Raw genomic sequence first — 13048 nt, 5'->3', positions numbered from 1 at the left:
TGGGGATTCATGGTGTGAATTAGATGTTGGGCTTACCCATTAGATAAATATCTAATTAAATCAATTAACCCATGATTTAATATATTATCCAATGGAATATTATTTTGTTCCACTAAAGAATAATATTGTACTCCCATCTAAATCACCAAATTAAGAGTAACTTGGTTTCCATTTTATTTTATCATATTCCCCGCGATTAAGATTATCTTAATCCATCAATTTAATTCTTTATCTGCTATGTGACTTGAATTAAATTAATTCTCCAAAGAGTTTTTCTAGTTTGAAACTTTATTTATTATTCATGGAATAAAATTCCAACTACACAGATTTCTGAATATTAAATTTCTTTTTCAAATACCTCTTGGGGACTAAATCATACCACATTGGGCACGCGAATTCTATGAAATAATATTTCAATATTTTCATGTTATTCAATTACTACCACCCAAGATATAATGTTTGAGTTGCGAAAAACTCTCTCATATTGATAAGTCAAAGTGGCGTCTGATTAAATAAATAATATTAATATTATTTTCATAGACTAGAAAATACTAAAATTTCTTAAATACATTCTTTCAGTAGATAGCAATAAAGAATATATTTCGTATTAGATCCTTTCAGTGCTTTACCACACAAGTGTTACTAATCTATTTTTAGGTAAGAGAGAATTATCACAAACACCGCAATCATACCAATAGGTAGCAAATGTCTATCTAGGTTGTGAACTTGTTTTTCTTCTTACTAGATCTAGTCAAGTCCCCTACTAGAGAACGCATGAGGAATCATCAAATTTTCCTACTTTACCCTTCTTAGTAAGAAGCCTTAGATTTGTTTATTTATATTTCAATAGATAAACCATTATATTATACTCCCTCCGACCCACTTTAGGAGTCCCGGTCACTTTACACACTCATTTTGTAATCAGTGGCGGAGCCAGAATTTTAACGATGGGGGGCCCAAATTATCATTAAAATTTGTTGAATGTGTTTAGTTTAATGACGTGGAAACAACTCGAATGTAAGAAACTCAAATGGATGACGAGAAAATTAGCTAGTGAATAGATTTTTTTAGAGCATAGACATATTTTATTACTAATATTTTATTACTAATATTTTATGATATATTTTCATAGTATTTATTAGAGCAAAGAGTTATATCTACTAGAGTATTATAGATGTTTTGTAATAAAGGGTATCACATTAAAATTGATTTTATTGATATAATGTAGTAATACTATTTCTTTTATAAATATTTATGAAATCAAAGAATTATTTTATATTCTTAAATTATAAAAATCCATAAAACATAGTAAACGAATACGAGAAAATAACAAAATGTGTATAACTTTAAAATCAAATTTACCTATTATAATAGTATATACTACAAAATTACCAATATAAATCTAGTAAAACATAAATGAATATAAAATAGAAGAAACAGATTCCAAAATAAGAAAAGGTCCCGGGAGAGGTTCGAACCTTGTACCTCGTAATTAAAAGTCCACAAGTCTAACCAGCTGCATCATCATTTCATACCTGTGCTATGATTTACATATATTATACATATAGTAAATAATGAAATGGGAGAAGGGCCCACGGCCCCCAGCCCCACCGTGCCTCCGCCCTTGTTTGTAATAATCATAATAAATAGTTAAAATAGAGAAATGATAAAGTATGAAAGAGAATAATTTAGAGGAGACTCTTCTCTATATTATTCTCTCTCTTACTTTACCATTTCTTAACTTTAACTATTTATTATGATTTTTACAAAACGAGTGTACAAAAGTGACCGGGACTCCTTAAGTGGGACGGAGGGAGTATTATTTATTCTCATAATTAGGTAAACAAGTGGACGTGGCGCTTCTTGTATACATGCACAAGCTGGTATGTACGCTCCAATCATCTTTTAGTATACAAACCCCAGCACTTCTTTAGCTGTAGAATCTCGAGTGGTATATGGTATTACTATAGTGCTCAATGGAAACTATCCATGTGCTTGCCTAAGGACCCGGTGGCATGCTTCCTCTCTTGGATGGGCACTCCTCTTCACAAAGCCAACAAAAAGGTGTGGATTTCCTTGTTCCTTTTCATCTCATGCTCGATATGGGATATTTGGAATAAAATGATCTTCCAGAGTTTTGTGCCGGATTGGGAGCTTCAGAAGAAAATTTTGATTTGGCGACTAAACTTGTGGACAAAATGATTCTCCATTTTTTTACTTGGTTTTGCCACTTGAGAACTTATGATCACCGCTCATGGTTTGATCATTTTATTTTTTTTAAAAATTTAAAACCTTTTATGATAATGTATTTAAAATATTAGTACAATATTGCATTCTTTTAATGTGTAACTGCTCGGCAACTGCATTATCGTGCAAAACTAATCAAACATTTGTTTTGTGCCTATGAAATTTTATAGTAGTGCGATAACTTCTATTTCTAATTTTCAATTGTCGTTTCGTACTTGTACATTAATGACCTCAATGCTCTAAAATGTATCCAAAGTCTTGCTGACCATTAAGATAAAAGAGAGTAAAAATAGCTTTATTATTTTTATCGTCCAATTTATGAAGAACTGAGTTTTCGAGTGTGGGGCGTCAAAAGTTGACTTGGGAGGCGTATTAAATGCTTTTTTTTACCTAGGTTGACTCTATGTACGAAATTAACTGTCAGTCGAACCTGGCAGATCGCCAGTCCTCTACAGCAATTCTGCACGAATCCTTAGCGAGTCGCCAAGTTGGTCATGGTGCGAAGCTGGTGGACCGCCAGTTCTATTTGGGCTTTACGCCATTTTCGACTCTGAATCCTTCCTTTCGCCTTTTAAGTTTGTTTTAACCATTTTTCTACACATTGGTCAAAATGCCAATATGATAGAGAACTAGGTAAAATAAGTATGAATTTATAAAAGGTAAGTTTTATATGGGAATGATGTGGACATGTCACCCCACACAATACTCTTACAATTTAACGTAATATGTAACTAATGTATTGGAAAGACATATTTGGACATACTAGCGTAATATATAACTAATGTATTGGAAAGACATATTTGGACATACTAGCTTTCATATCGATAATGCCAATAGACAAGAAAATTTAATTCTTGCTTTCATATCGATAATGCCAATAGACAAGAAAATTTAATTCTTGCAAAAAGGTTGAAACCTCGACCCCAAGATCCTCCATATCCCAGCCACAATATTATGAAGTGTGTTCAATCAGAATATGCAATGGCCCGCTAAGGGGGAGGGTCGTAACCCTCTGTCCTGCTAGAAGTCCACCTCACAAGACTTCACACTTGTGCTCTACACGGCAGATATCGATCATTGGCCATTCTTGCAAATCTGCCCCTCCAGAACCAACTGCGCTACCCCTGTGGACAGAAAATTTTGTATTCTTTGTGCGTGTGTTGGTCAAAAAGTAGAGTGTTTAATGTTCATACAAAAGGTTGCGGATTCGAGCCCATCATCATGATCCAACCTTTGCAAATTTTTATTCATTTATTAATAAAAACAAAAGAAAGAATGAAAAATTTATTACTCTACGAATACATCTTAATGGGCTTTAAGCCTTGACGAAGTGACGAAGTGTGAAGATCTACTAATGCATATTAGACATTTGTATACTTTAAATATCATCCCGCAATGGGCTTTATGCATATTCTAAATATACTTCATGGCCTAAAATATTAATCATCTAACCAGAGACATTTTGTATTATTAATTTTTTTTTTCTTGATTCATTCTGCTATTTAGTGCTAATTGAAATAATTGTTGGATTATTCGATCACCATCCACATTAAGAGCATCAAATGTATCACAGTTTCGTTAGCTATATAAAACACTCTTCTGTTTCAAAAATATTTACTTTGATAATTTATAAAAAAATTATTTGAAGAATTTCAAAATAATTTGAGTGCACGAATACACACAACTCTTTTATACTAGTTGGAGGAGAATCTTTTTTCTAATTTGAGTGCACGGATACACATAATCTGTTTAATAAAATTAGCATTTCACTAATTGTGAAATTCCTCAATTAAATGTCATTTCAATCTTGACTTGATGAGGATGAATTATGAGAATCCCATTTATTACTTTATAAGTATCCGAATCTCAAACTCATTCCCTCATAAATCATAATTGCCTTACGGAAAAAATGGTGTCTTTTAATAAATACAAATTGCATGAATTGAACTATTTTTTCTTTTTCTCATGACGTGCATGATCCATCGAAAGTAAAAGAAGAAAATTCAATATAATTGTGCAAAAAAGTCAAGTTTCTTTGAGATTTTATTTTTAGATTTATTATATACATACTTCAATCTCTTCACAAAATTGGTGAAGAGGTTTTTCATTTCTTAGATTTTTGGGTAAAGATGGCTAATCTGCCTCAGAGAGATAGATGGGACTTCATTATTTGGAGGCTTGCGCTTGTTGGGCACCTATTCTTTTCACTTGCTTCACAAGATTTCAATCGGTAATTACAAAATGCTTTCAATTCGTCGTTAATTACAAGATAAATATTCGTCGATAAGTTTCTAGCTAGGAAAGACAGATAACACAAATTATGATTAGAACATGTCGGTTTAAGTTAAATAAGTCCAAGATAGATAAGTTATGTATCCCGGCTAGTGTAGTGGTTGACTAGAGAAAAAGATCCACAACATTTTCTGATGTTTTATTTTTTTTCTTTTTAATTTCCGACAACCCCAACAATTTCATAATAAATTTCACCAAGTCTTATTATATATTGAGTACTATTAATTAATTTGATAATCTGTTTTTTCTATCAATCTCAGGCCAATGAGTTTCGAAGAAAATATTGAAGCTGTGTTGCCATCCAACGGAGTCCTCATGGTGAAAAATGATCAACATGTAAAACTCCTAATGATGATTATTATTATTATTATTTATTTTTTTATTTTATTTTATTTTTATTTATTATTATTTTTTTTTCATTATGATGTGGAGATATTCTAACAATTCTTTATCATCTTCCAACTTCCAATTTAATGAGCATGTGAAGAAATAATTATACTATATCATGTTTACTAAAAGGCATAATTTTGTTTCCTCCATAAAACTTTATGCTAGCATTAATTCTGGAAAATTATATTTGCAGGTTGTATTGACTAATGGATTGGTGAACCTCACATTGTCCACACCAGATGGTATGGTCACTAGTGTGACATACAAAGGGAGTGCCAATTTGCTCGATACCAAAAATAAAGAAGATAATAGAGGGTCATTTCTTTTAATCTAATGTGATATAGTATTAATTATTTTGAAAAAGAAAAATATTCAGATCTCAGTAAATCACAAGTAAACAAATCAACAGGTATTGGGATGTGGTTTGGAACAAGCCGGGCAATAAAACCATAATGGATAAGTGAGTCAATAATTAATTACTTACTGTATTATATAAACTGCAAAATAATATTGTTATCAAATAGACAATTGGAATAGAATGGAAAATTCAAGTTGAATTGATTAAATTTTTGTTCAGGTTTCCAGGAACAAGCTACAAAATTGTAATGCAAAGCAAAGATCAAACAGAAATAAGCTTCACCTCAACATGGGCTGTTGGAAGTTCAGGAGTTCCTTTAAACATTGATAAAAGGTGAAAATGAAATAATATTACCACTTTGATTTATCTATATATTAGTACTCCCTCTGTACCCCTAAAGTTTGTCCCAATTTGATCCGGCGCGAGTTTTAAGAAATTGTTTGACTTTGTATTAAATGAAGGTGTGTAGTGGAATAAGGGTCCCACATTGAGGAGATTGAGGGTGTATTTAATGTCTATTTTTTGTAAGATTTCAATTGGGACAAACTTTGTGGGACGGATAAAAACGGTAAAATGGGACAAACTTTGATGGACGGAGGGAGTAATAATTATCGAGAGATTTTTCTTAATAATGAATGAAAAAACAGATATGTAATGCTACGAGATTCTCCTGGATTTTATACATACACTGTGCTAGAGCGATTGAAGGAATGGCCAGCTTTTCTAATACAGGAAGGGCGAATCGTGTTCAAGCTACAAGAAGACAAGTAACTAATTAAAATTATAAATTTTTTTTTTCAGAAATGTATTTATGGTATTTGCAATTGATAGATTTCATTACACGGCGATGTCGGATGAGAGACAGAGGGTTATGCCCACGCCTGAGGATCGATCTAATGGGAAACCTCTTGCCTATCCGGAAGCTGTTCTCTTAACCAATCCATCAAATCCCCAATTTAAAGGAGAGGTAAGGAGGCCCTCCATTTCGTGGAGTAATATTTACTCCAAATATTACTATAAGACGGGTTGGAGTGGCCATTATGTAAGGAGCAACATAACGGGCTGGAGAGCCCACCTAAATCTTGGCTCAAGCAAGAGGCCTTGAGCTAGGATCAGGTCGGCCAGTAGGTTGTCTTGACCCAATATATTATAATCATAACATCATCAATGATTTATCTTGTTGTGACAGAATAGGGCAATTGAGTAACCAAAACAAACAGAAACGTAAATAGACATAAATTTACATGGTTCACTAACGTTGTGTTGGCTGCGTCCACGGACAAGAAAGGAGAACATATTGTATTATGATAGCGGTTACAGATTATAGAGTTTGTGTCATACTTCTATATAAATAGACACACACGACGGGTTAGGCCCGATATGGCAAGTAGTGCCCAATACAGAACCTGAGCATAGCGTAAAACCATGTAGATTCAAGGCGTACTAACATATCTATTTTGATTTGTGATATGATTCACAATTTTGTTTAGCCAACGTTTTGTTCTATGTATAAAATATAGGTGGACGATAAGTACTTGTATTCATGTGATAACAAAGATAACAAGGTCCATGGATGGGTGAGCAGTGATTTGGGCCTTGGATTTTGGATGATTACTCCAAGCAATGAGTTTAAAACTGGTGGGCCCTTCAAGCAGGATCTCACTTCACATGTTGGCCCAACTCTTCTTTCTGTAAGCATCAATTTCTATGTTTGTTTTATTCCACAATGAAATATTTTTATTAATTACTAATATAATTAAAGATGTTTATGAGCACACATTATGTTGGAGAGGATATAGCTATCAAGTTGGAGGCAGGGGAGTACTGGAAAAAGGTTTTGGGCCCAGTTTATGTTTATTTAAATTCTGATACTAAAGCCAAGACTAAGCCTTCTATTCTTTGGAATGATGCTAAACAAAGGGTATAGTTAGTTGATTGGATTTTTATCTATTCCTTTGCTTGATTTACTAGTATTTGTTATAAGTAATTTACAATGACCAGATGAAGGAGGAGGTGGCTTCATGGCCTTACACTTTTCCACTCTCCACAGACTTTGTTAAATCGGAGGAAAGGGGAGCTGTGAGTGGTCAATTATTTGTCCGTGACAGGTTATTCATAATCTGAAACAAAAATACTACTTCATGCATGTAAGTTTATTGTTTGTTGAAGTACCTATATATTTAACAGGTACAAACATAAGGAGCCTTTGGGTGGGGCCTCTGCTTTTGTGGGATTGGGCCCACCTGGACCAGCAGGCTCATGGCAGTTAGAAAATAAGGTAAATATTTTTTTAATTTGCTCCTTTACAATAGTGGACAGGGAAGTACCGTATACTCCCTCCGTCCCAACTAAATTGATTCATATTTTTTTTGGGATGTCTCAACTACTTACTTTTAAACAAAACATTCAATCACTCATACTTTTTTACATCACCTACTTTACTCTTTATGTATCTTTCTTACTTTAATCATCTCTCATATTTTTCAACACAATTTCTTAATCTCCGTGACCAAAAGTTTTGTATCAACTTAGTTGATACTTTGGACGGAGGGAGTATCTTTTAAAAAGACTAAGGGGTGTTCGGTTTATAAGATTGTATCCCGAGATTATATATGATGTGTTTGGTTCATGAGATAACAAATAATTCAATCCTAGATAAATAATCATGAGATAATTAGTAATAATTAACCTCCTATGACTAAAATAATCTCACAACTCAATACTAGATTATATCTTGGTATTATGTTATCTAGGAAACCGAACACCACCTAACTATACTAAACGTATTATGTTTGTTTTAGGGTTACCAATTTTGGACAGAAGCAGATGAGAAAGGGAATTTCTTGATCAAGAATGTGATTCCAGGAACATACAGCTTGTTTGCATCAATTCCTGGAATCATTGGAGATTACAAGCATGCTTCCAGCATTGTCGTTTCTCCTGGATCCAATGTTGTTGTAAGTGATGTGGTTTTTGATGCTCCAAGAAATGGCCCCACACTATGGGAGATCGGAATCCCTGATCGGTCCGCAGCTGAATTCTTCATTCCGGATCCTAGTCCACAGTTCAAGATCCATCCCTACCCACGTCCCGTTGAAAAGTAGTAATTTCAGTTTTGCATATCATGTTGTATGTCTTATGTCCCTCTCCATAAAAAAACACAAGCTCTTAATTTATCATTATTTTGCAGGTTCAGACAGTATGCACTATGGACGCGATATAAGGATTACTATCCCCACTCAGACTTGGTCTACACCATTGGACGAAGCAACTACTCCATAGATTGGTTTTTCGTCCACTCCACCAAGTACTACTTTTTCAAAAAAAAAATTCAAACTACAACCATTCTCAAATTATGATGTCAATTAGTATATATGAGACTAGGGGTGTGATCCGTTGCTAACTTGCTAACTCATCAACGTAGTGTATTAAAAAAGTCAACACGATGATAATGAAATGTCAACATGAACTTAAGTTAATAGTTTAATACATTGCGTTGACATTAATATTTAAATGTCAACACAAATATGTGTTGACATTTTAATGTAATCGTGTTGACATTTTTAATACAGTACGTTGATGAGTTAGTAACTTAACAAAAGTTAGCAACGGATCACACCCTATGAGACTAATGCATGTATGATACAAAAACAGAGGAGATCACAATATATAGTTTTTAAGTCTTATCTTTACAAGGAAATGTTGACCAGGAATGTCGAAGGAGATGTTTACGAAGCAACGACGTGGAAAATCCAGTTCGACCTAAAAGATGTTAGAAAGGAGGCAAACTACACTCTCCAAATAGCACTTGCATCGGCTAATGGGGCTGAACTACAAGTACGATTATTTGAGATTTGTTAACCACCAATACTACTCCCTTTTATTTCCTAAATATATAAATTCTTTCATTTTTGGTCCGTTTCTAAAAAAGTCGAAATTTTCCATTTCCAAAGTTCCTGTTTTAGGAAACGGAGGGAATAGTTTTTTTAAGTCGACTAACTACATGTTTAACATTTAATCTATATTTGTGTTAGGTACATGTGAACAATCCAAACTCGAAGGCGCAATTTAGCACAGGAATGATAGGTAGAGACAATGCACTAGCAAGACATGGAATTCATGGATTGTACCATTTGTACAGCATTGGAATAGAAGGGACCTTACTTGTCGATGGAAATAATACATTATTTTTGAGTCAAACAAGAAATATAGGGCCTTTTAGAGAACTTATGTATGATTACATACGTTTAGAAGGACCTGCTTGAAATTATCAAATCTAAAAACTTCAATAAGTCATATGTAATTTTGTCTATGTAACAATTGGGCTTCAATTACGGATTCTTATTTGTTTCACAGTTTTGCTATTTCATTCAATATAAATCATCATATGCATTGCCTATACTGAAATTAAATCAATCGTGCATTATTGTGAAATATACAATCAAAATAGGCCATGAATCTAGAAAACAATATATTCTACTCCATTTGACTAGGCTATAATATATTTTAAGTAAATATGTCGGATTTAAACCCGTGGAAAGAGTACGCTTCCAAGTTCCATTTATTCATTAAAAGCCCAATATAATACAGCCCAAATAAGTATGCAATGCGTTTCATAAGAAATAGCTTATAACTTTCTTATTGCAGACCCTATAATAAAATAGGGTAAATTGCCTAAAAAGTCATAAACTTTGGGGAAAGTTTGATTTTTCTCACAAACTATAAAAGTTGCGCCTAAAGTCACGAACTTTATAGGATCGTGCAAATTTCCTAAACTACCCGACCTGACGACATATTTCCGTTAAAAACTTATCCCACGTGGCATGCCGGAGGCGTGACTTGGCAATATTTCTGAACTCAGGTAATATAGCCTCTTTTTGGCTGATTTCGAAAGCGCAACCCAAATTCAATCGACGGAAAACGTAATCGACAAGAGTGAAATCGTCGACAAACAGTTTAGGGATGAAATCGGCGACGTGCAAAGAAGATTCAATAAAAAAGCATAAAACGACGTTGTTTTGTGCCCAATCAGAAATTTTGCCAAGTCACGCCTCCGGCATACTACGTGGGATAAGTTTTTAACGGAAATATGTCGTCAGGTCGGGTAGTTTGGGAAATTCGCACGATCCGATAAAGTTCGTGGCTTTAGGCGCAAATTTTATAGTTAGTGGGAAAAACCAAACTTTCCCCAAAATTTATGACTTTTTAGGCAATTTGCCCTATAAAATATGAAGCTATTGAATTGTCAGGTTTACTTATGACTAATGACTATGTCTAATTTTTATATGTTGTTCGGTTATATTTATTACAAAAGCTCGGCCTATGTCGTTGTATCTTTATCTCTCTCATAATATCAAGATTGCATGCAACTTACAATTATACATCTCACTTCCACCCCTATAAATATTTAATCTTAAATATATCTTATACTATATCTCACTATTATTTTATCTAACAAACCAAATACCACCTTAAAGTACTCAATAGTTATTTTCCATAACAATAGTTGTTGTTCACCTAATTAGGTACTCCTTCCGTTTCACCATAGTTGAGGCCAAACTTTTTGGCACGGAGTTTAAGAAAGTGATGTTGAGTGTGTTGAATAAATAGATAAAATAAGTAAGAGAGAGAAAAGGTGAGAGAGAATAAAGTAGAAAGTGAATAAAGTAAAAAGTGAAAAGTAAGAGAGAGTAAAGTAAGAAAGAGAAAATAATTACTATATATGGAAATGACTCAACTATAAAGAAACTTTCCGAAATGGAAAAATGACTCAACTATGAAAAAACGGAGGGAGTACAAAATATTATATCGAAAGTGTCATACTGTATATCATACAAAAATTTGGTATGACAAAATATCATGCGATAATTGTACTGAACTTTTCTGTTTATTGAATTACTATATACCGAAGTTACGGTATGAAATAATTTGAATACTGTTATCATACCAGTTTTATGGCATATTATACTGATATTCGCTATACTGTATACAAAATTTTGGTACACTATACTGTTCTACCATATTATTTCATATACCTATATACCGAAAATATTATTTAAAAATAATAAAATAACATCTATATTAGTAATAAAAGTCCATAATAACTAAATAAACATTTTTCGCATGTCAATAGTAAACTTCAACACAATAATAAAAAAAAACAATGCAATCATGTCCCAACAAACTATATCCCAATAATTATAATAAAATTGCAATATCTTGAACACCAACGTCTCATCATGTTGAAACTTGAAACCATTTTGAAGAATAATCCCTAAAGATCCAAGACCAAGAGACAAATATATATATAAAATAGAAATCTAGACAGCAACACCCTGCGATCCCATCTACTCGACAACACTGCCATACCATAGTAATCCATCGTGAAAATTTGTCACTTATTTTTATTTTCATTCGTCCCAAAAAGTTTATTACATTTTACTTTTACTATATTTGGTGATGACCTCATATTCCACTAACTCATTCTCATTCTCATTTTATTATAAAACTAATATATAAAAGTAGTACTCATATGCCATTGATTTTTTCGACCCACTTTCTATTAAATTTCTTAAAACCAGTGTCAGGTCAAACGGTGACAAATTATAAAGAACGGAGGGAGTACTATCATATTAAAATTACTCATAAAATAATAAAGTAAAAAATAATATGCAACTAGTACATAAATTACTCACAAAATTAAGAGTGTAAACATTCTTAATCTATAGTTCAGATTAAAGTTACTCATAAAATAATACCCCCTTCCCAAAGAATATGCACTTTGGTTTCATGTAACACCCCGACTTTTGACATCTTAGCTATTCTCAAAAGGGCGTTGAATGGCTAGACAAAAAAAAAATCGGTCCAAGAAGACTTTCAAATTTCGTTTAGTACAAAAGAATTGAGGTCCAAATATTCAATCAAGTCCATAATGATATAAAGTACAAGTGATGGGCTATGTCTAATTTCTCTTTAGCCCAAATTCTTTTATGCCCGGTCCAATAGCTTGAAGATCAGCCACATAGCAGCCACCTAGGGCCTCAACCGATCAACTACGAGACCCCACTCCATATGTCCCTATTCAGCTACCAACTTGAGTTGTAACAGCTTTTGCATGAAGAAACAAACTCGATTAAAGTCTCAGCAAGAAGAAAACAAAGACGGTTGTGATTTTCTTGGACAAATCAGCCACCTTTTATATATTAAGACATGGATAAGATATGCTTTAGATAAAGGAAGTCAAAGACCTCCCAAAAATGACAATGGGCAGCCTGCTCTCTCCTCCCACTCCCATCAACCGTAGCACTCCTTTGTACACCCTACAACACCAAAAATATGGGAAATTAAGATGTGTACTAGCCCACAAGAAATGCCAAACCACAATTAATGAAAGTATAACAAACCACAGTAAGTGAGAGTTGTATGCAACAAGTTAACAAATAGTGAAGGAGCAGCCCTCCCCCTTAACCTCACGGTACCACAATCCCACACATGAGTGGAAATAGCCAAATGCATATGCATGCAGACACAAGCTCAACCCTCGAGAGGTATATAAGCATAAGGATAGGTAGTTGTTGGCTTTGAACCCTCCATAGTCGACACCATCGGATACACATGCGGCTTAGTAGCGCGATGCTATGAACTAATCCCCCACGGCGTGCACCGAGACAATGGTGTTAACGCTTAAACACCTCAACCTCATCCGTTCTCACGTTTTGTGTCCATTGCGGTCTTGGACACCACTTTGGATTCATAAGTGCG

The 13048-nt window shown here is 33.7% G+C and overlaps 1 protein-coding gene across 1 annotated transcript; it reads left to right on the top strand.

The window, feature by feature from the left end:
- The first annotated feature begins 4376 nt into the window (after nt 1-4376).
- Nucleotides 4377-9552, top strand: LOC121770379 (probable rhamnogalacturonate lyase B). The gene is made up of 15 exons (XM_042167116.1): nt 4377-4477; nt 4800-4875; nt 5123-5244; nt 5339-5389; nt 5507-5620; nt 5935-6054; nt 6119-6254; nt 6808-6978; nt 7050-7208; nt 7289-7395; nt 7475-7565; nt 8089-8387; nt 8478-8594; nt 8998-9124; nt 9322-9552. The coding sequence occupies exons 1-15, from the start codon at nt 4377-4379 to the stop codon at nt 9550-9552; spliced, it is 2022 nt and encodes a 673-aa protein (XP_042023050.1).
- The last annotated feature ends 3496 nt before the right edge of the window (nt 9553-13048 follow it).

This window comes from Salvia splendens, chromosome 16 (genome assembly GCF_004379255.2).
Source record: "Salvia splendens isolate huo1 chromosome 16, SspV2, whole genome shotgun sequence".
Taxonomy (NCBI): Eukaryota; Viridiplantae; Streptophyta; class Magnoliopsida; order Lamiales; family Lamiaceae; genus Salvia; species Salvia splendens.
Note: the sequence above shows the minus strand (reverse complement) of the source record. Positions and strands in the feature narration are given on the sequence as shown.